This window comes from Taudactylus pleione, unplaced genomic scaffold, assembly GCF_031769625.1.
Source record: "Taudactylus pleione unplaced genomic scaffold, aTauple2 ptg000487l, whole genome shotgun sequence".
In the NCBI taxonomy this organism is placed as follows: domain Eukaryota; kingdom Metazoa; phylum Chordata; class Amphibia; order Anura; family Myobatrachidae; genus Taudactylus; species Taudactylus pleione.
The window spans coordinates 3,627,102-3,647,995 of NW_028284889.1; the positions used below are offsets into that span (position 1 = coordinate 3,627,102).

General features: G+C 43.4%; 1 protein-coding gene across 2 annotated transcripts in view; it reads right to left on the minus strand.

Moving 5' to 3' along the window:
* PPM1E (protein phosphatase, Mg2+/Mn2+ dependent 1E) overlaps positions 1 to 20,894 on the minus strand; it is a 370,197-nt gene that overhangs the window by 25,876 nt on the left and 323,427 nt on the right. For both annotated transcript variants that reach the window (XM_088449535.1, XM_088449536.1), the window contains exons 5-6: positions 9,650 to 9,793; positions 5,982 to 6,075 (exon numbers count right to left, since the gene is read on the minus strand). In XM_088449535.1, coding sequence (XP_088305661.1) covers positions 5,982 to 6,075; positions 9,650 to 9,793 — 238 coding nt within the window. The remainder of the gene's footprint in view (positions 1 to 5,981; positions 6,076 to 9,649; positions 9,794 to 20,894) is intronic.

Consider the following 20,894-nt stretch of genomic DNA (forward strand, 5'->3'; position numbering starts at 1 on the left):
GATAACTTTGGGGGATAAAGATGAAGAGAGTGTTGTGATGGTGAAGGCTCCTGAGTTAGGAAGGGAAACTGGAGGAGGTAGGCAGGGAGGGAGTTTAGTGTGATGTGGAAAGGCCTAGTTATGTGACAGGGAGAGGAGAAAGGGAGCCGGTGGCATAGTAGGACATGGTTGGGGAGAAATTAATGAAAGTGGAGTTTCGGGGGAGGTAAGGAGAGGGGAGGATGGCATAAAGGAGGGTAGAGAGGGGGAGGAGGAGGAGACTAGGGGAAAAAGTTAGAGATGGAAACGGGGCAGAATAAAGGATTAGATAGACACTGAGTAATGGGGTTGTTGAACACATGGTCATGGTGTGGATGAGGTAAATTGGAAAACTGGAAAAGGAATGGTGGCTGTATGAGAGAGACGGTGCAGTAGATTTGCAGAAATGAATTAATGTGTTGGTAAATGAGTATGCACAACAGCAGGATTTTATTAAGTGGAATAAATGTACAGATTTTATTGGTTTACAGAAAGTAATAATGGAGGGAAGGGGAAGCAAATCAGATTCAGACAGGAATATCAGGGACTAAGTAATGTTGGTGCAGATCTGCTGTTATTTGTTTGTGAAATTCAGAAGGTCAGTGCATAAAGTTACAAGTGATGTGATAAGTTCATGCAGTGTCCAATCGTGTACTGTACTTCAGGTTAGGAAAATTACTGGTTTTTGTGGTGGAGCTTTAGTGAACTCACAGTTGTTGCCTCAAAGTAGTCCTTCTGTAGTAGGGTTTGATTGTTTTCCTGCAGTTTTCCTTCGGTTTAACACTGGTGTGGCGCTAAAATTATGTTTAAAAATGTAAATTCCACTTTCAAATTTGCACTTATAACATAATGCACCAGTAGACACAGGCCAGCAACACCATACCTCCCAACTGTCCCGCATCCAGCGGGACAGTCACGTTTTTCTGAGACTGTCCCACCTGCGGGCCTCTGTAGGGGGGGAAGTTGGGGGGAGCACAACCCGCTGCTCTGCTATGCAGAGCAGCGGTTGTGCAGGTGGAGAACAGATGCAGTGCGCATGCGCACAGCATCTGTTCACCGGTATACGGAGACCCTGGGGGCTGCCCAGCATCTCTCCCCCATAGTGACGTAAACGGGGGAAGCAGCGATGCTCCTCCCCGGTTTCCTGAGGCTCCTTCCCTTTCACCGAAGCCCCACTCCTTTTTGTCAGTGCACCTGCGGCTCGCAAACTGTCCCTCTTCGGGGGACCTAAAAGTTAGGAGGTATGTAACATAACAATGGGGTTTCTTTACTAAGCCTTGGATGGAGATACAGTGAACTGAGATAAAGTGCCAGCCAACCAGCTCCTAACTGTAATTCTTCAAACAGCCTGTGACATGGCAGTTAGGAGCAGTTTGGCTGGTTCACTTTATCTCATTCCAAGGCTTAGTAAATAGACCCCAATGACCCTTACATAGGTTTTCTCTGAGAACACATCCTAGAGTTAGGGACCTGCCTGATGGAGGTCACCTGGACGCAGTGGGCAGGCCCATAATTATGGCCATTATTATGTTAAGAACCTCTTGGATGCAATTTAGCAGTTATATTATTAGGTTCAGCATGGTTAGATTGTGCACTTGCATCTGTCTTTTTTTTGCTTGCAGCCAGGGCCGGCTCCATGGTTCTGAGCACCCTGTGCCGGCTCTTGAGAGAGCGCCCTAACCTCGCGCGTGGCTTTGGGGGGGGCTGTGTACCATAGGCCATGCCCCCTGTGTGACGTTATTTGGAGGCGTGCCCGCATGGCACGCCTACTAATAACGTCAGGCTGGGGGTAAAGCCCAGCACTCCGTCACTGGCTGGGCTTCCCCCAGCCCTCTCCCGTCAGTGAATGGTTGCCGCACGCATATGCGTGGCATCCATTCACTCTCTGGGGGTCCGGCACCACCGCACAGTTGCGGCGGTGGGGGTCCCCAGGCTCCCGATTTGACCACCCGCGGGCCACGTTGGCCCGCGGGTGGAACAGCGGGACATTACTGTCCCGCTGAAATCAGGATGCTGTGGAGGGCAGGGGTGGCGCCCCTGTGCGACCGCACTGGTCAAACACCCCTAGAGCTGGCCCTGCTTGCAGCACTACAAGACTCAGCAAGTAGCACCTCACATTGTGCTTAGGGTGTGCAATCTAGGGCCCCTCCCCCTATGTCATGATAATATGTATGTGCTCCTTCCTAGCATGGTTTCCCAGGCCTGTACTTACTTTCTCGCATATCATTTTACTACGTTTTGGTTATAACGACGTACCAGATGCTGAGAACATGAGAAATCAATCTATATAATAATTTTCTAAGGCAGAGGTTCCCAAACTCCACCATTACAGTCCATGTTTTAAGGATCCATGCTGGAGCACAGGTAACTTAATTAGTACCTCAGTCAATTTGATTTAACCATCTGGACTCGAGCATGGATATTCTAAAAACCTGGACTGTAATGGCAGATTTTGGGAACCTCTGCTCTACGGTCTTTACCATCTCCTACATGCATGCACACTGCTAGGGAGACAAGGCAGACCCTAGCAGTACAGAGTGGCGGAGAGGGGGCAAGGCGGTACAGAGTGGTGGGTGATAGAGAGCAGAGCAGCAGTGATGGGATGTAACAAAGTTGGGGTCAGGATAGAGAGGAGCAGCGGACAGAGGAAGACAGAGCAGCGAGGGGGTGGGCAGTGAGGGGGCAAACCATGATGAACCAGCATATTGGGTTCCATGAATAGTCCTATGACAGTTCTCTTCTTTGCCACTACACAATAAAATTACATTTAATATGCTTATATTTAATGAATTAGCATAGTGTGTGTAGTAAGGTGTTAACCTTTACTGTGATTGATAGTTAGCAGCATATTCTTTAAATAACATTTTGCTTTATCACTCTGTGCTGCGTCCTTCTCCCAGAACTGCTGGGGTCTCTGAGACCGTCTCTTGTCTGACAAAGAAAAAATATAGAACTTTCTTCATTCAGACGTATGTTATGAATTCAGTTATTTCCATAACAACCAATTCTCTTGTTTGGTTTTACATATTTCATTCTAGTCTTACAGTGTATAGAGAGAATAGAGGAAATCTGTACAGAATCACTTATGTTCTGTATGGTCCTTGTCATTTTTCCTGTAAAATTATTTGTGTAGTATGAAAAGAAGCTCATTCTAAAAGGAAAGAAGTTCAGAATATAATGGGTTAACAACCCTACTCTGGCCTCTGGATTTGGTATCCTTTATATTCTGTATACCTTGCTAGCCCTCTAAGGTGTAGATTTTGCTTTTATTACTCTCAGGTCTTAAGACTTTAAAGGACTGATTCAATTTTCTGTGATGCCTGAGATGTGATGTTTTGGAAAAGCACAGCGCAAATTCTCCCGCGCATTCCATACAGGTGTAAACTACTTTATAACTTGCAATGTCAGGGGTACTGTAACTGAATGAGAGCATCACTGTACATCGTGTCTGGTTGAAGTTACCCCTATGTGAGTAGCAGGACAGACTACTTCTTCATGCCTTCACATTATTGTCTGGTTACAGCAGGAGGGAGACCAATATTTTATTGTCCTGTTGTCTGTGTACACTGGACCTGACTCAGCTTGGATCGCAAGATTGCACACGCACGCACCTGGCTGTGGCAAAATTATGCAGATGCCCAATACTACATAAAGCCACTCCTTCCCTTTACTCACATCCACAATAGCTAGCAAGACTGCGAAAACATTGGTACAATCGGGTACCATCGGAGCCATACGCACAGTTGTGGTTGACCTGACCCCACTCACAAATTGCTAAACTTCCTGCACGCCGTCAGCGCTCAGGCTGCGTATGCCATCGTAGGGGCTACTTTATGCACTCCCCTGTAATGGCGTTCAATTGCACTGATACGCCTGCGTTTCACTGACCACTCCCCTGTCACACTCCCGAACGATCACTTCCTGTCAATCACTGTATGATGATGCTGCGTGCTCACTGTGCTCGCTTCCCGATCGCAGTGAAGGGTTCGCATATGCGCACTGTGATGCAGACATGCGCAGTGCGAAACTATCGGCTGTCTGCGTGCATCCACACACTTGCGATCCAAGCTGAATTAGGCCCACTGTACGGTCCAATATGTATGCGGTCCCCGGAGTTGGAGCAAGATCACATTTTCTAGAAGGAGTTTAGGATACCAGCTGCAAGCAGAAATGCAGCTCCCCGAATGTCTGGACCCTCCAAGTGAAAACTAGCTTAAGGCCAAACAGGGCTCATGTGAGTAGCTATTTTAGGGCCTTTTTTAATGTCTCTAATGCCCTTGAAGACTAATTATAGCAGCAGCGTTTACAAATTCTTAATACTCCTTTCCCACCAAACAAAGGGGTGTTAATAATTTGTGAACTTTACTTACACCAATAATGTTATTTACATCAAACGTCAAGCCGGGGCAACCCAGATCGACATTTGGTGTAAAAGGGTCTAAGAAAAGCAACCCGGGTAGAGTTACCCAGGAATCCAATCCTGGTGGCTTCCAGGGTTGAACATGGGAAGGTCCTGGATAACTATGCGGTGTGATAGGCATGACCCGGCTCATGCCTCAAATGAGCATGTTGTCATTTCCAAGCGCTACTGAAGCCAGCCAATCTCCAAGCGTCCACTGTAACTCCAGAACACCCTAGACAAGTGTGAACGACTGGACCCAGGAATAACTAGGCTCCAGCCGCCAGTGTGAAAGGGTAAAACCCGGCTCTAACTCGTGCTCAGTCTCCTGGGTTGGAGCTGAGTTTTTGGTGGAAAAGGGGTATAAACAAGCAGTGCTTATCCCCAAATGATTGTACCAGCTATACCCCTAAATCATTACATTAGCAGCAGCCCCATGCAAACAATTATACTAGTACTGTCCTTCATGAGTCCTGACTCCTGCTACTACCACAGAGGCACCTAATCAACTGAATGAGGCATAACTAAGAGCTCACTTTGAGCCACTCCTAAGTGATATCTGAGCCATCGCCCCTCAGTTTCTGTGACCTGGTGGTGGCATATGCTGTACCAGACTAATTATGCCCCTGGGTCCCGGTGCTAAATAGGGGGCATAGCCAAGCATGGAGCTGTGTTCATGTGCCACTCAGAATAAGAGTCTCTGTGAAGATTGAGGGGGCATTCCCTCAGTGGCTCATGTCCTCAATATGCCACTCAGACAAACCTGGCCCCGTATAATCTGTAGCCGCCCCTCCTGGTGTCACTGGCCCTGGGGACAAGCATGTATCTAATAAACTTTGCAGTCTACTAGAGAATTTGCTTTTCCCTACTAAAGATCACAAATATTCTACAGATTCTGGGCTGTGTGTGTGGAGCTAGTTTTTAAAAAGGAACTGATTAGTTATTCCACACTAATCATTCAGAATCCATTAATATACAGACATAGCACTCAATCATAGGGGAAGAGTAACGCCACAAGGCACCATAAAATAAAGTCATGTGTACAGTTGTGTATCTCCTGGAGGGATCCCCGGCATCATCTGCTCAGACTGCTTCATGTGACACACCAATCCATGGGAGCTTGTTGGTCTGCATGCCCAACCTTTTGACTCCCAGTACAGATCCAGTATCTACTACTGCCAAAGCTGTGCATACTTATATTGCACTGTACCAAGGTTATAATTGGAGCAATGGGCACAGAACAATCTGCTAAAAAAAAAAATGAAGGAAAATATTGTTTCCTCTGAACAATGTCCAAGGATATGTCTCTTTATAAAGTAAACACTGACCAGGGTGTGGGAATAAATCTTGAGCACATTACTCTGTTTAGTTAATGGAGTCTAAGAGCTTTTATAATTTAATTGCATCCTAGGTGAGATGACTTTAGATTTCCCAATACAAATTATCTTCTGTTTCATGTTTCTTTAGCTTTCTGTATTTCTGAGCTCATCAAACGCTTAATTAAAATCAGGGCCATAAGGAGACAGAGAGAAGGGGAAAGAATTAATTAAAGTCAATCTCCTACCAATAGCTCTGGAGACAGACAGGCTTCCATTAACTCTCCATGCTCCAAACCAGACCACACAACCTCCCAAGGCCTCTATGCGATGTTTCTCATCCTGTAAAGAAACAAGCACAAGAATTATTAGCAGGCAGCACCTGTGCTTACATAAGTATATACACATTTATGGTCACAGTCGCAATAGATCAAACCTAACAATAATAGTTTGACAATGAAATGTAGTGGAGCAGTGGTCACACTATTGATATGACCCAGATACATGGGTGTAGCTATAGTGGGTGCAAGGGGTGCCATTGCTATGGGGCCCAGAACCCAGCTCATATAGTTGTCTACCAAGTGCCCAAAACTAACCAAGCCTGAAAAGGGGGACTTGTCTGTGGCGATCTCTGTGTCTCCCGATCAGCATGAGCCATCTCCCACAATCCTGTTTCACATTCAGAGACACAGCTAAGCTAATCAGTAAGCCCATTGAGCTCCAGGATTAAGACTGTCACAAAAAGGAACAATGTGCCTAAATTAAGAAGATCACACATAAAACATGTATTTAGGCTCTAGTATAGAATACGTGAAAAATATATTAATATTAGCAGCAACTAACAAGTGAGTTGTGTATACTCACTAAAGCCTCTCAATGAAGGGTCACAAAACTAAACAAAACGAAGTTGCGCTTATCACCTCAGAAAATAACTCAAGACTCCATTATTATATTTAAGATATTTTATATCAATGTATAATGAAAACATATAATATAACAAATGCACATGTGTATATAAAAAAACAATAAAAAACAGTAAAATGTTTGCTAACATCAATTACATATATTTATAATTATTTTATAAATGCTGATCCAAATTGTGTCGACACAGATAGGTATAGAAAATCAGAATACCCTGAGAAATTATACGTCTCGGAGGTTAATGAATTTCTTTATAAAATAAAGCCATCCTTGCTGTGTTCATTTATTTATAGATAACAGTCCTTTAGCATTATCGGACTTGCAACAAAAAGTATATTGTGATCTCTGTCACACACGATGTAAGATGAAAGGAGCTTTAGGGGCACCTGCTGTGAGAAGTCTCTTGTTTCCAAATGTTATCAGGGACTGGGACGGCACTCTACTGACTGTTTCCTATTTAGAGGGGTATTCAATATGGGTGTTTTTTGCGTTAATATCGCACTTTTTAACGTTTTTGCGTTAATATCACTTGTTTTACTTTTACACCCTATTCAATTTCAAAGACTTATCGCAGTTTTGACAAGTCTTTGATAAAAAACGGTGATAACTTTTCACCATTGAATAGGTGTCGAAAAAAAGTGCAGAATTGGGGTTTATTTTTTTAAGCCTGCACCCCTGAGATTGAAATTTAAAAAAGAACTGTCAAAAAAAGGTTTAAAAAAAAAAAATAGGGACACCCCAAAAAATTAAAAAATTGGGGTGCAAAAAAAAATGGGAAAAAATTGTTAAACAATAGGGAAATAGGTTCAGGGCTATTCTGCATGTATGCGGCAGGTGTTTTCTAGAATAGAATTATAGCGGCAGGTGCACAAATGCAGAATTTAAAAAAAATTACTTTAGGGACATCAAAATGTGCTAGTACCCATTTTCATGTACCCCAAATTTGATGGGACCACTTAAAAAAACGAAAAAAATAACCTAAGTGCTCTTCTGCATCACTTCAGGCACTTGCTGCGGCTATTTAAATCCCCGACTTTCAATTAAAGGCTAAAACGGGGGTACCCATAGTGTTCCCCCATGTTTTTACAACTTTAGGGGGGTCTTACAATTATTTTAAGGAAAAATTCGTAACTTTACGCAAATCCAACTTCGGAGTTTCCCGTTTTTGTTAATTTGATATTGAATACGGGGATAAAGCGGGAGCGTGCAGCAGACTTAACGCAGAAAAAAACTCCGATATGAAACGTTAACTTCGGCAGTGAAGTTAACGTTTCATATTGAATACCCCTCTTAGTATCCCAAAGAGGTCTTTCAGACCAAATATACTCACGGTCCTCGCAGGTAAGGAGAGCCCCATCTCTTACCTCTAAATGCACACAAGAACATACATTTTCCCATTATAAGAGATACAGCTTAACTCCAAGTGTCTGTGATGACAGTTAAAAAGAGCCATCGGTCACGATGGTGGCATCACCGGCCAGTCTGAGTATGGTTCAGCTTACTTAGGCTGGCAGCTTGCGAGGCCAGGAAATCTGCGTCCACCGATGCAGGCCTCGGCACATATGGAACGCCCCTCTTCGCCCCTCCCCAAATACCGCAGCATGTCAATCATGCTCAAACTGTGGAATCAATGAGTGAGATCGCAGGACCTGTTCTGCACATGCGCAGTTTTCCGGAAAACTGTGTTAATACACTTAGGGGTCTATTTACTAAGCAGTGTTAGGAGACAGAGTGAAAAGTGATAAGGTGCCAGCCAATCCGCTCCCAACTGTAATTTTTCAAACACCGCCTGTGAGATGACAGTTGGGAGCTGATTGGCTGGCACCTTATCACTTTTCACTCTGTCTCCTAACACTGCTTAGTAAATAGACCCCTAACTACCATCCGGACCTGCATCAGGCCATAAGAAGATGCAAATAAACAAGTACAACAAAAATCTGGCAATTGGTTACACGTCCAGAGGAATCAGTTTTTTTTGTTAGCATTACACTACATACAGATGTGTTCTTAATTAATTATACTTCCGGCTAAACATTTGCATGGCTTTGCGTAATACAAAAGTTATCTAAACTCCTGATAAGCTAATATTCTATAACAGAATACTAGCTTGTGACAGCTTACCACTAGTTGTGATATCTTATCACAAGATACATTGTTCATTAGCACATCTCTCAAATTTATTAAGCTCTATCTAAAGGGGCCCATACATCAGTACTGATATTCTCTGTTCTGCCGATCCAAGATCCAATCCGCGGATTGGTGACCATCGATCGGCGATCTGGCGGCGGATCGGGGAAAAAAATCAATGTTAAAAATCCCCGACTCGCCAATCCTGACCATATTTTGGTCAGGCTCGGCAAGTCGGGGAAATCAAACATGTCGGATTTCTAAAATCCCATGAGCCAGGCAGCGATAGAACAGGGAATTGCCCCAATCTGTTGTAGATGTAAGGGGGCCTTAAGTTATGTCTGGCCAGAAGGATAGTTAAATGATGATACATCTATAGCTTTTGGAAAGCCTTCCATCAGCACTGATAAAATAGTCTATTTTTAGATTGTAATATATATTCTTCACATACTTACCTACTCTGACGGAAGTTGCGGGCGGCTACAGATTCCGTACCCCCGGAAGAGTGTCCGGATCTCCTGCACCCCATCCACTTCCTAGTGAAGTGGGCAGAATAGGGAAGACAAAAATTTGAATTGTGGTCTGTGTGGGGAGGCGGGGCTAAATGAAAAGAAAACACGTCATTTAGCACCCCCCCTCCCCATGGACCCTCAAATCGTAGCATTTTGCAGTGACAAGGGTGGGGCATAATACGTCCAAGCCCGTCTCGCCCCCTGAAGTAGTCAGCTGCCTCCCCTCTCCGGGCTTCTCCCAAAGAGGGGATGCAAAAAGTAGGCAAGTATGATTCTATATGACCACTCTCCTTTTACAGAAGAAGACAGTGTCCGCACACTAATTAAAATGGCTTCACCAACTCTGTAGGCCTCACCTCTCTGTCTGGCTTATGTGGTTTCATTAGTTCCACAGCTTGTCCCTTCCGTACTAGCATAACCTGCGAGTCTCCCAGCCAGGCCACATGCAGCATGTTGCCACGGATAAAAGTCACCACGCCAGTTGTGCCACATCGTAGGTTCTAGGCCAAAAAAGTAAAAATAAAGGTGTTTAGTTAAAATATAACAAAACAATTCACTATACCACAGAAAAGCATTTTGGCTATTAGAAATTCTGTTTATCACATAAAATATATAAATGTATTTAAAGAGATCCACACATATCAATCAAAAGAAAAAAAGAAGAAGAACTTGTTCATCAATATGATTTGATCACCTGCAAAAATATACATTCAAGTTTATGGTTAAAAAACTGTGTTGGGACAGGGGATAAAGAACATTATGAACAAAAGCAATACCCCTCATCTTGTATTATTATCTTTTGTATTTGAAAGTAACAGAAGTCAGTGGCTACCAGCCAAACTTTACTAGTTCAATCTAATAAAAAATAGAAGGGAGAGCCCTATAGGGCTCAGTCTACTACGCTTTCAATCTGAAGCCTACAGCCGGGTCTCCGCCCAGGGCACTGGGAGGCACCGCCACCTGCACACAATTGCCCTGGTGGAACATGTTGCTGATGCCTGACCGCCTGCATTGATCCATGTTCCCTGGTGGTACCTGTTCCTGACGGCACCTGGCCCTGGCTACCAGTAGCGTTGCAGACGTGAGGTTGCCTGTCAGTGCAAATGAGCTGGGAGCACAATAGAGAATTAACAATGGGGGGAAGACAATATAGAACTTACAGATGACGAGGAGAACAATGAAGAATATAGAGATTTGGGGGCTCATCACAACACATACAAATATACAGGGGGTAAGCACATTACAGAACATACAGACAAGGGGATGAGGGAGGCTCATTGCAAACCCTCCTGTCATTTCTCTACAACGGTCTACCCCTAGGTATTGGAGTACAGCAAAAGCATCAGGCAGAAACAAAGTTTCAACCCAGTAATACAACCATTGGGAGGAGGAATGAATATCAACGGGTGCTGGCAATGAGAGGTAGGACAATTTAATTTAAGAAATAGTATTGTCATACAATTTTATTTTGGTGTTTTGTTTTCCTTTTCTGTGAGTGAGGTATGGAGTCAGGGAGTTGTGCTGAGTGAGGGAAGTTACAGCAGGTAAGGTATGGGTCAGGAAATGATGGGAAGTGAGGTATATTACAGTATGTAAGGTATGGGTCAGGGAATGATGGCGAGTGAGGGATATTACAGTATGTGAGGTATGGGTCAGGGAATGATGGCGAGTGAGGAATATTACAGTATGTGAGGTATGGGTCAGGAAATGATGGGAAGTGAGGTATATTACAGTATGTAAGGTATGGGTCAGGGAATGATGGCGAGTGAGGGATATTACAGTATGTGAGGAATGAGTCGGGGAGTGAGGGACAGTATGGGTTAGTGAGTGAGGGATATTACAGTATGAGGAATGAGTCAGGGAGTGAGGGACAGTATGGGTTAGTGAGTGAGGAATATTACAGTATGTGAGGTATGGGTCAGGGAATGATGGCGAGTGAGGAATATTACTGTATGTGAGGTATGGGTCAGGGAATGATGGCGAGTGAGGAATATAACAGTATGTGAGGTATGGGTCAGGGAGCGATGGCGACAAAGGAATATTACAGTATGTGAGGTATGGGTTAGGGAGTGATGACGAGTGAGGGATATTACAGTATGAGGTATGGGTCAGGGAATGATGGCGAGTGAGGAATATTACAGTATGAGGTATGGGTCAGGGAATGATGGCGAGTGAGGAATATTACAGTATGTGAGGAATGAGTCAGGGAGTGAGGGACAGTATGGGTTAGTGAGTGAGGGATATTACAGTATGTGAGGTATGAGTCAGGGAGTGAGGGACAGTATGGGTTAGTGAGTGAGGAATATTACAGTATGTGAGGTATGGGTCAGGGAATGATGGCGAGTGAGGAATATTACAGTATGTGAGGTATGGGTCAGGGAATGATGGCGAGTGAGGAATATTACAGTATGAGGTATGGGTTAGGGAATGATGGCGAGTGAGGAATATTACAGTATGAGGTATGGGTCAGGGAATGATGGCGAGTGAGGAATATTACAGTATGTGAGGTATGGGTCAGGGAATGATGGCGAGTGAGGCATATTACAGTATGTGAGGTATGGGTCAGGGAGCGATGGCGACAAAGGAATATTACAGTATGTGAGGTATGGGTCAGGGAATGATGGCGAGTGAGGAATATTACAGTATGAGGTATGGGTCAGGGAATGATGGCGAGTGAGGAATATTACAGTATGTGAGGAATGAGTCAGGGAGTGAGGGACAGTATGGGTTAGTGAGTGAGGGATATTACAGTATGTGAGGTATGAGTCAGGGAGTGAGGGACAGTATGGGTTAGTGAGTGAGGAATATTACAGTATGTGAGGTATGGGTCAGGGAATGATGGCGAGTGAGGAATATTACAGTATGTGAGGTATGGGTCAGGGAATGATGGCGAGTGAGGAATATTACAGTATGAGGTATGGGTTAGGGAATGATGGCGAGTGAGGAATATTACAGTATGAGGTATGGGTCAGGGAATGATGGCGAGTGAGGAATATTACAGTATGTGAGGTATGGGTCAGGGAATGATGGCGAGTGAGGCATATTACAGTATGTGAGGTATGGGTCAGGGAGCGATGGCGACAAAGGAATATTACAGTATGTGAGGTATGGGTTAGGGAGTGATGACGAGTGAGGGATATAACAGTATGTGAGGTATGGGTCAGGGAATGATGGCGAGTGAGGGATATTACAGTATGTGAGGTATGAGTCAGGGAGTGAGGGACAGTATGGGTTGGTGAGTGAGGGATATTACAGTATGAGGTATGGGTCAGGGAATGATGGGAAGTGAGGAATATTACAGTATGTAAGGTATGGGTCAGGGAATGATGGCGAGTGAGGAATATTACAGTATGTAAGGTATGGGTCAGGAAATGATGGGAAGTGAGGAATATTACAGTATGTGAGGTGTATGGGTCAGGGAATGATGGCGAGTGAGGCATATTACAGTATGTGAGGTATGGGTCAGGGAGCGATGGCGACAAAGGAATATTACAGTATGTGAGGTATGGGTTAGGGAGTGATGGCGAGTGAGGGATATTACAGTATGTGAGGAATGACTCAGGGAGTGAGGGACAGTATGGGTTAGTGAGTGAGGGATATTACAGTATGTGAGGTATGAGTCGGAGTGAGGGACAGTATGGGTTAGTGAGTGAGGAATATTACAGTATGAGGTATGGGTCAGGGAATGATGGCGAGTGAGGAATATTACAGTATGTGAGGTATGAGTCAGGGAGTGAGGGACAGTATGTGAGGTATGGGTCAGGGAATGATGGGAAGTGAGGAATATTACAGTATGTAAGGTATGGGTCGGAATGATGGCGAGTGAGGGATATTACAGTATGCGAGGTATGGGTCAGGAAATGATGGGAAGTGAGGTATATTACAGTATGTAAGGTATGGGTCAGGGAATGATGACGAGAGGGATATTACAGTATGTGAGGTATGGGTCAGGGAATGATGGCGAGTGAGGAATATTACAGTATGTGAGGTATGGGTCAGGGAATGATGGCGAGTGAGGAATATTACAGTATGTGAGGTATGGGTCGGGGAGTGATGACGAGTGAGGGATATTACAGTATGTGAGGTATGGGTCAGGGAATGATGGCGAGTGAGGGATATTACAATATGTGAGGAATGAGTCAGGGAGTGAGGGACAGTATGGGTTAGTGAGTGAGGCATATTACAGTATGTGAGGAATGAGTCAGGGAGTGAGGGACAGTATGGGTTAGTGAGTGAGGAATATTACAGTATGTGAGGTATGGGTCAGGAAATGATGGGAAGTGAGGTATATTACAGTATGTGAGGTATGGGTCAGGAAATGATGGGAAGTGAGGTATATTACAGTATGTGAGGTGTATGGGTCAGGGAATGATGGGAAGTGAGGTATATTACAGTATGTAAGGTATGGGTCAGGGAATGATGGCGAGTGAGGGATATTACAGTATGTGAGGTATGGGTCAGGGAATGATGGCGAGTGAGGAATATTACAGTATGTAAGGTATGGGTCAGGAAATGATGGGAAGTGAGGAATATTACAGTATGTGAGGTATGGGTCAGGGAATGATGGCGAGTGAGGAATATTACAGTATGTGAGGTATGAGTCAGGGAGTGAGGGACAGTATGGGTTAGTGAGTGAGGGATATTACAGTATGTGAGGTATGAGTCAGGCAGTGAGGGACAGTATGGGTTAGTGAGTGAGGGATATTACAGTATGTGAGGTATGAGTCAGGGAGTGAGGGACAGTATGGGTTAGTGAGTGAGGGATATTACAGTATGTGAGGTATGAGTCAGGGAATGAGGGATATTACAGTATGTGAGGTATAGGTCAGGGAGTGAGGGACAGTATAGGTTAGAGAGTGAGGGATATTACAGTAGATGGTATGGGTCAGGGAGTGATGGCAAATGAAAGACTTTATAGTTACAGCTCTGCAGCTTACAGTACAAGTAGGTGAATTAGAAAAAATATAAACCTATTTTTCCACTGGAAGATACTGTAGCAGAAAAGTTAATTAAATGTCATCCTCTTATCAATAGGGGACTATGGTTTAAATAAGTGGAAAATTTTCTTTTAAACTATATCATAAAATCCAACTGGCTCTGTCTTTTGATGAGGGCAAAATCTTAATTTGCTATGATATTGGCAGAACTATGGGAGACAATGGAGGTGCCTGCCACCGGGTGCCAACACTGAAGGGGCACCTCAACCATTGCCCACAATATATTCACCCCACTTAAGGCTATTCTCTATTAGTATTTTTGTGCATATGTGATAGATAGATAGATAGAAATGCGCCATATTTATTTTCATTTTTTTTTAGGGAGCGGGGGCACCAAATTATAACTTGCGTCTGGGATGAACTTACGCCACTGGATATGGGGTAAGTGTGTGCAGTTTTAAATTGAACAGGACACCATTCTCCCTGGAAAGATTCCTTTGCACACAGTCAGTGAGGTACCAGACATCATCTTTGAGTGTATGAGCAGCTCAGTGCTGTTTTCTTTTTGTCCAATGTCACCTTAAGCCTCATGTTGCTGTGATAGATATTACTATGACACACGCACATCTGCCCCAGTCTGAAGGAATATTGCTCGTGCACAGAATAATTTTTCTTCCACACTATCTCCCCCCGTCTACATCTCCTGCCAGTTCATTTTGCTTCATGAAAGCAATTCAGAGCTTGGCAGCAAAAAATAATCAAGCTATTTAATTCTGTTCAAGTATATGCATCTCCTCTACACAGACCTATTGTATATCTGTGCCTAGGTGAAAAACGAGTTGACATTTACAGATGTAGCCTTTTCAAATGGAGACCACTTAAACTGTGGGCCACCAAAAAACAAAGCAATATAAACACAATATGTTACATATCTGCCATCTTTACAGATTTTTTTCTACAAAGTGATCTATGTGAAAATACGCAGCTAAGCAAGCTCTGCCACAGACCAAAGTCTTATGTATTCAGCACGTTAAGACAAAATGGTATTTCTTAGTTTTCCAAATCTAGTCATTGAACCCTAACAGTGAATGTATTCCATATTATCTAGCTGGTGCACAGGGAGTTAAATATAGACTAACTATTTTTAAAAGATCCACCGGTGGTACTAATTATTTAATATGATTATTGAGGAGAGCTGATTCTTGAGGAGAGCTTAAAAACATGCACTGTAAGGTTTCCAACTGGCTGCTGGAATCCACTGTAGAGAAAGCTATCACAGTGCTATAACCCAGAGATTCCCAAAATCTGCCATTAAAGTCCAGGTTTAAAGGATATCCATGCTAAGTCCAGATGGTTCAATCAAATTGATTGAGGTACTAGTTAAGTCACCTGTGCTTGCGCATGAATAATCCTTAAAACTTGGACTGTAATGGCGGAGTTTGAGAACATCTGTTATAACCAATAACCTTGCATACCTCCCAACAAATGTACAGAGGAGAATGGGAATGGAGCAGTCCGCTGATCATGCAAATGGGACCGCCCAACTGATCAGCCAATTGGGAAAATTGCAGTCCTGATCGTAATTGGCTGGACAGAGCCCTCAAATCAGAAATGTCCCACTGAACATTGACTGTTGGGACATATGACCTAGTGCTAATCATATACCACAGTAGATACAGGACCGGCATAAAATACATTCTGAGATTTATGTACCGTTGGTGTGGAATGAGGAAAAGCATTGTTCACACTAATGAGCAGAGATAGCCCCCTCCAGAGAACAGATGAGCCAGGTCTCACAGACTAAAGCATGCTGAAGTCTATTTGACAAGGATTGTTGTAGTACAATTAATATTATTTATTTTTTTGTTTTTTTATTAGTATTAGTGGAACACTACATGTGCATATCTCCCAAGACTGGCCTGGTGAGAAAGCATTATCACTCAGCTGCATTATCAATATGTTATTAATAAATTGCATTGACTGTTGATTTTCTGGCAGCGATGTATTGCAGATTGGTATATACAGTCAGGTGCATAAATATTGGGACATTGACAGAATGTTTAGTTTGTCCCATTACTTTTGGCCCCTTAAAAAGTGGGAGGCACATATAGAAACCGTTGTAATTCCTACACCGTTCACCTGATTTGGATGTAATTACCCTCAAATTAAATCTGAAAGTCTGCAGTTAAAGCACATCTGAGCTTCACAGTGCAGATGGACAATGACCCGAAGCATACTGCAAAAGCAACCAAAGAGTTTTTTAAGGCTAAAAAGTGGAATGTTATGCAATGGCCATTATCGGAAGAGCTGTCCCTGCAGGTAAGAGTACCTGCATGCCGGAGATCACAGATGTCGTATGCCATACTTATCTGCTCTCCTGGAAGGTGTGGGAGACTCACAATTATTCGGGTAGTCCCCAGACCCCCAGAAGAGTGGGTGGATCCACACATCCCACCAACTTCCTAGTAATGTGAGCAGGATGGGGAGAGAATACCGGGAATACCGGGTCAATAGGGAGGGGGTGGGGCCAATACAATGCAATATGCATAATTTTCGCTTCTTTCCCTCTCAAATGACTTGTGATTCGCTGCATTTTGCCAAGACTGGGATAGGGCTCAATGATGTGTACAGCCCCGCCCCAGAGTGCTCCTCTGTATCTCTCTCCGGGATTCTTCTGGAGAGGAGAAACATAAAGTAGGAAAGTACTGTATGCCATATGCAGATGACAGAGGGAGGGATGTATCACAATTTTCATGGAATGTGGGCTGGAGGTGAAGGTGATCCAGCAGTGGTGGTCCGTCTGTAGCCAAAGCCACCACTCTGCTTCTCTGAAAAACTAAAGGAAACTGTGCATTAGCAGCAAAGCCCGTCTGATTCTTATATTTGAGAACTGAAAGCCCGAACTGAACGTCACTATGCATTTGGTGGATGGAACAGCTTTGCCAATCTCCTGCAAACTCTCGCTACAGTATAAGGCCCAATGATGAAGCAATAAGCCAATGGTAGGGGATTTAAAACGTTGACACAAATCCTGCAGCATGTAAAAAGTTCTCAGGAATGTAAAATGTACTGGGCACATAATCTTATAGGGTCTGACTTAGATCTAGACGCACGGCTGATGTTAGACGTAGTGGACTGATTTTTTGCAACTGTGCATGTGTCTAAGTTGCCGTACAGAGTCACAGTTGCGATTTCAGAAGCACACACGGAGAAATGTATTGAAAATGTTGTAGGCGTTACTGGGTGGTGTCTTATGGGTGTGTTATAAGAGTGTCGTCGATGTGTCTGTGAAAGTGGTTGCCATAGAGCCGTGCAAGTTTTGATGGTGCAACCGATGGTGGCGTCTACAGATGCAGCAGTCTGTATTATGGTGCATACACAGATTTCCCTGGTCTGTTGAACGATAACGATATATCGTTATCATTCAAATAGACAAGTTTCTGGCCCCTTCAAACGATGGTCGATGCGCAGGCACGGATGGTCGATATCTACCATAGCCCGTGCATGCAGGCCAACCTGGTCGATATCGACCAGGTTAGTCTATTTACTATAGGGACCCGCGATCGTTAATCACGGGTCGTTATAGTCGATGGGGGGTCGTTTATAGTTGCTGGATGTTCGATATTGACATCCCAACAGCACATGCAGGACAACCAGACAATGATATCTAATCGTTGTCTGATCGTCCTGTGTGTACGGGCCATTACAGCGTGTACAGACGCTGGGAGTGGGCATCTCAGTCCTTGCACATTCAGTCGCATTGATATACACAGGAGACGGACTTTGTAGCAGCATTTGGATTAAGCTGCATACATGCGACCGCCAATAGACGCAGCTGTAAGCGCATCTGCCTCCACCTCTGAATCAGGCCCATAATATCTAATTAATCCTCAGAACAGTAATACTTGCTTTCATTTGCTATAGAAATTCTCATCTTTTACATTTCTTTATTGATTTCAGAATCATTGCCAGAAATGTATAATACATCCTGTGTGACATTCTAGCAGGTTATTTCCTTCGCCAACTGCATCAGGTATTTATAGGGAATGTTACAGTGACTGAAAGCCGGAATTGGCAGAAGGGAAGGTACAGTAACTAGTAGTCACCGGAAGTGATCAGCAACAGGCGGAGGAAAGTCATACAGTAGTAACTGGATGAATATGCCTCATGCACAGGACAAGGGTGTGCAATCTTTGGGGCCACAACATTTCCCAGGAACGTTGACTTGTGACCATATTAAACTGGCTGTTCAATGTGTATATAAAGTTCCCATTAGATACTAGATCGTTCACAAAAGGCCAATTCTTACTTCCTAACCTACATAATGTAATGCTAAAATCCCCAAACAAAGGAGTTTATTTCTACCTGGTTGGCTACGAGTGCGCTGACCTTGCCTTGGGTGGGAACAATTCATGATGCAGCTTTCCAGCGAAGCAGAATAAAAATGCATTGGCCTTAATAAGCCGACTATTCAATATATTACAACTACGGAAACTTATAGGTGTTCACCTTATAAAAGTGAAAAAGATATATATTAAATAATCTGAATTTAGCCTGCAATAGATGAATCCCAGGATTCTCCAGCCTATGAATGAGGGAAGACTGTTTTGTAATCTTCTCAGAGATGTGAATTCTGTACAGTATTAATCACTCTTGACATCTAATATATAATTAACTGCTAGGCGGAGGGTAGAGAGAACAATCAAGAGCTCTTTATAGAAAATGATAAATGAAAGAATTAGGACCCATCTGAATTTATTTTCCTCCTCTGATCGTTTGTGGACTCTGAAAATGGGGACACACTATTAATATCCACACTCCTTTAAGTGCATCAAGGACTTGGAACTTCATGCCAGAGTGTCACATAAACTTAATGAGAAGTAGAAACTGGATAATGTTAACTGAAAAATCCTCTGGTTTCCACAGCGTTCGAGGTGAATAACTGCTTGGCCCTATGTATTACAAATATCTATCGCCCAAACAGCCAGATTAAATAGTATTATCTACTTCTCTTAATAGCTGTCAATATCATACCAGATAAATACATGCAATCCATGTACAGTATATCTCAGTCTGCTTATAATATCTAAATTATTAAGAAATTAAAGAACCTTCCTACCTGAAACTGAACATATCTAACTAATTCATCTGTTACAGTGCATCTCTATTGTTTTTTGTCCAGGCTATTTAAAAAAAAAAATTAAAAAGTTACCTCGATGCCCTGGCAAGCAGCTTGAATAGTCTGCTTCCTGGCAGCACCTGTGAGTGCACTATAACTGGAGACCTGGACGCGGGCACACTAGTCACTCCATCCATGCCACGATGCACACGCATCGCGGGATAGATGAGCGTGGCTACATCTGTATATCCGGCAACCTGTCAGGAGGTATAAAACAGCCAGCCAGGTAGATTTCAAATAAACACATGTGTGTCACCCAAACTATGACTTTTTCATGTATAGGGTTAAATAAATAGACACCCCATTGGTGGAGCTAGACGTGCCCCTTGGATGGAGAATGACACATACCCTTAGCGGCACATTCTTAGGCCTGCTGTAATCTCCCTGAAATTAGTTTTCAACATTAGGCAAGTATTGAATAGGGCGAATAGGTGATTTTTCATATTTTATATATGTGAATTTAGTTATTTTTGGGGTAAATCGTTCATTGAGGTTGGGATGGATGCTTTTTCTAATTCTTATATTGTATTTTAAGATGGTAGGTGTAGCCTTTCATGAGGCTTAAGTCCTATGGACGTTTTTACATACATAATTGACAAGAATATACAAGTGAAATTTATGAAAACTGAATGGGTACGAGCACTTATAAAGGGTAAGAACCACTGACCTATAATGACAATAAAATGTACTATTATTTACTTCTGCAGACAGACTGGCAATTTTCAGGTTGACATAAAAAAGCAGCAGACAGTAAGCTTTGTGTGCCAGGTAATTGTTTGTTGCTACTGATTTCAAAAGAGCTGTACTGTATGTTCTTGTAGTGTTTATTCTGCTGGCCTAAATTGCTGTAAGCAGCAACAAGCGGCAAACCACTAGAGGAAATCTCCAGTAACGTCTAAAGAGGAACTGTCACATACATACAATCAGATTTGATAAAGAATTGTTCTGTGCACTTTTTTATTATAATTATTATTATTATCATCATTTATGTATATGTGCACTTACCTACAGATGACATTGCTCTGATATATATTGCACTAGTGGGAGAGTAGAATCTATGTTCCTGACAAAGAATGGTACAGATGTGTCCTCACTTGTCTTTGCTGCAGTCGCATCAAACACCCCCTATTGGCGCGCCTGGTCCCGGCCTAGCACCGGGCGTCTTTTTTTGAAGAAAATACATCTAAGTCGAAATGTGATGCAACTAGGACGCACCAGGAGACGGCGCTGATTACTGTCCCCCCCCCCGGCCCTGTTTATTAAATCCAATATGTGCCATGATCTGCCTCGCTCATTCCCCACTTCCTCCCCCCCCCTCCCCCGTTTATTAAGTCCAGTCTCCCCATTTGTTAAATCCAGTCTGTGCCCTGCCTAGCTCTTTTTTCCAAACCAAACCACTCCCCCCCCCCCCCCTCCCCGTCCTGTTTATTATTATTAAATCCATCTGCCATCTCCCCGCTGTGCACTTACCTTATTTCCTTTAAG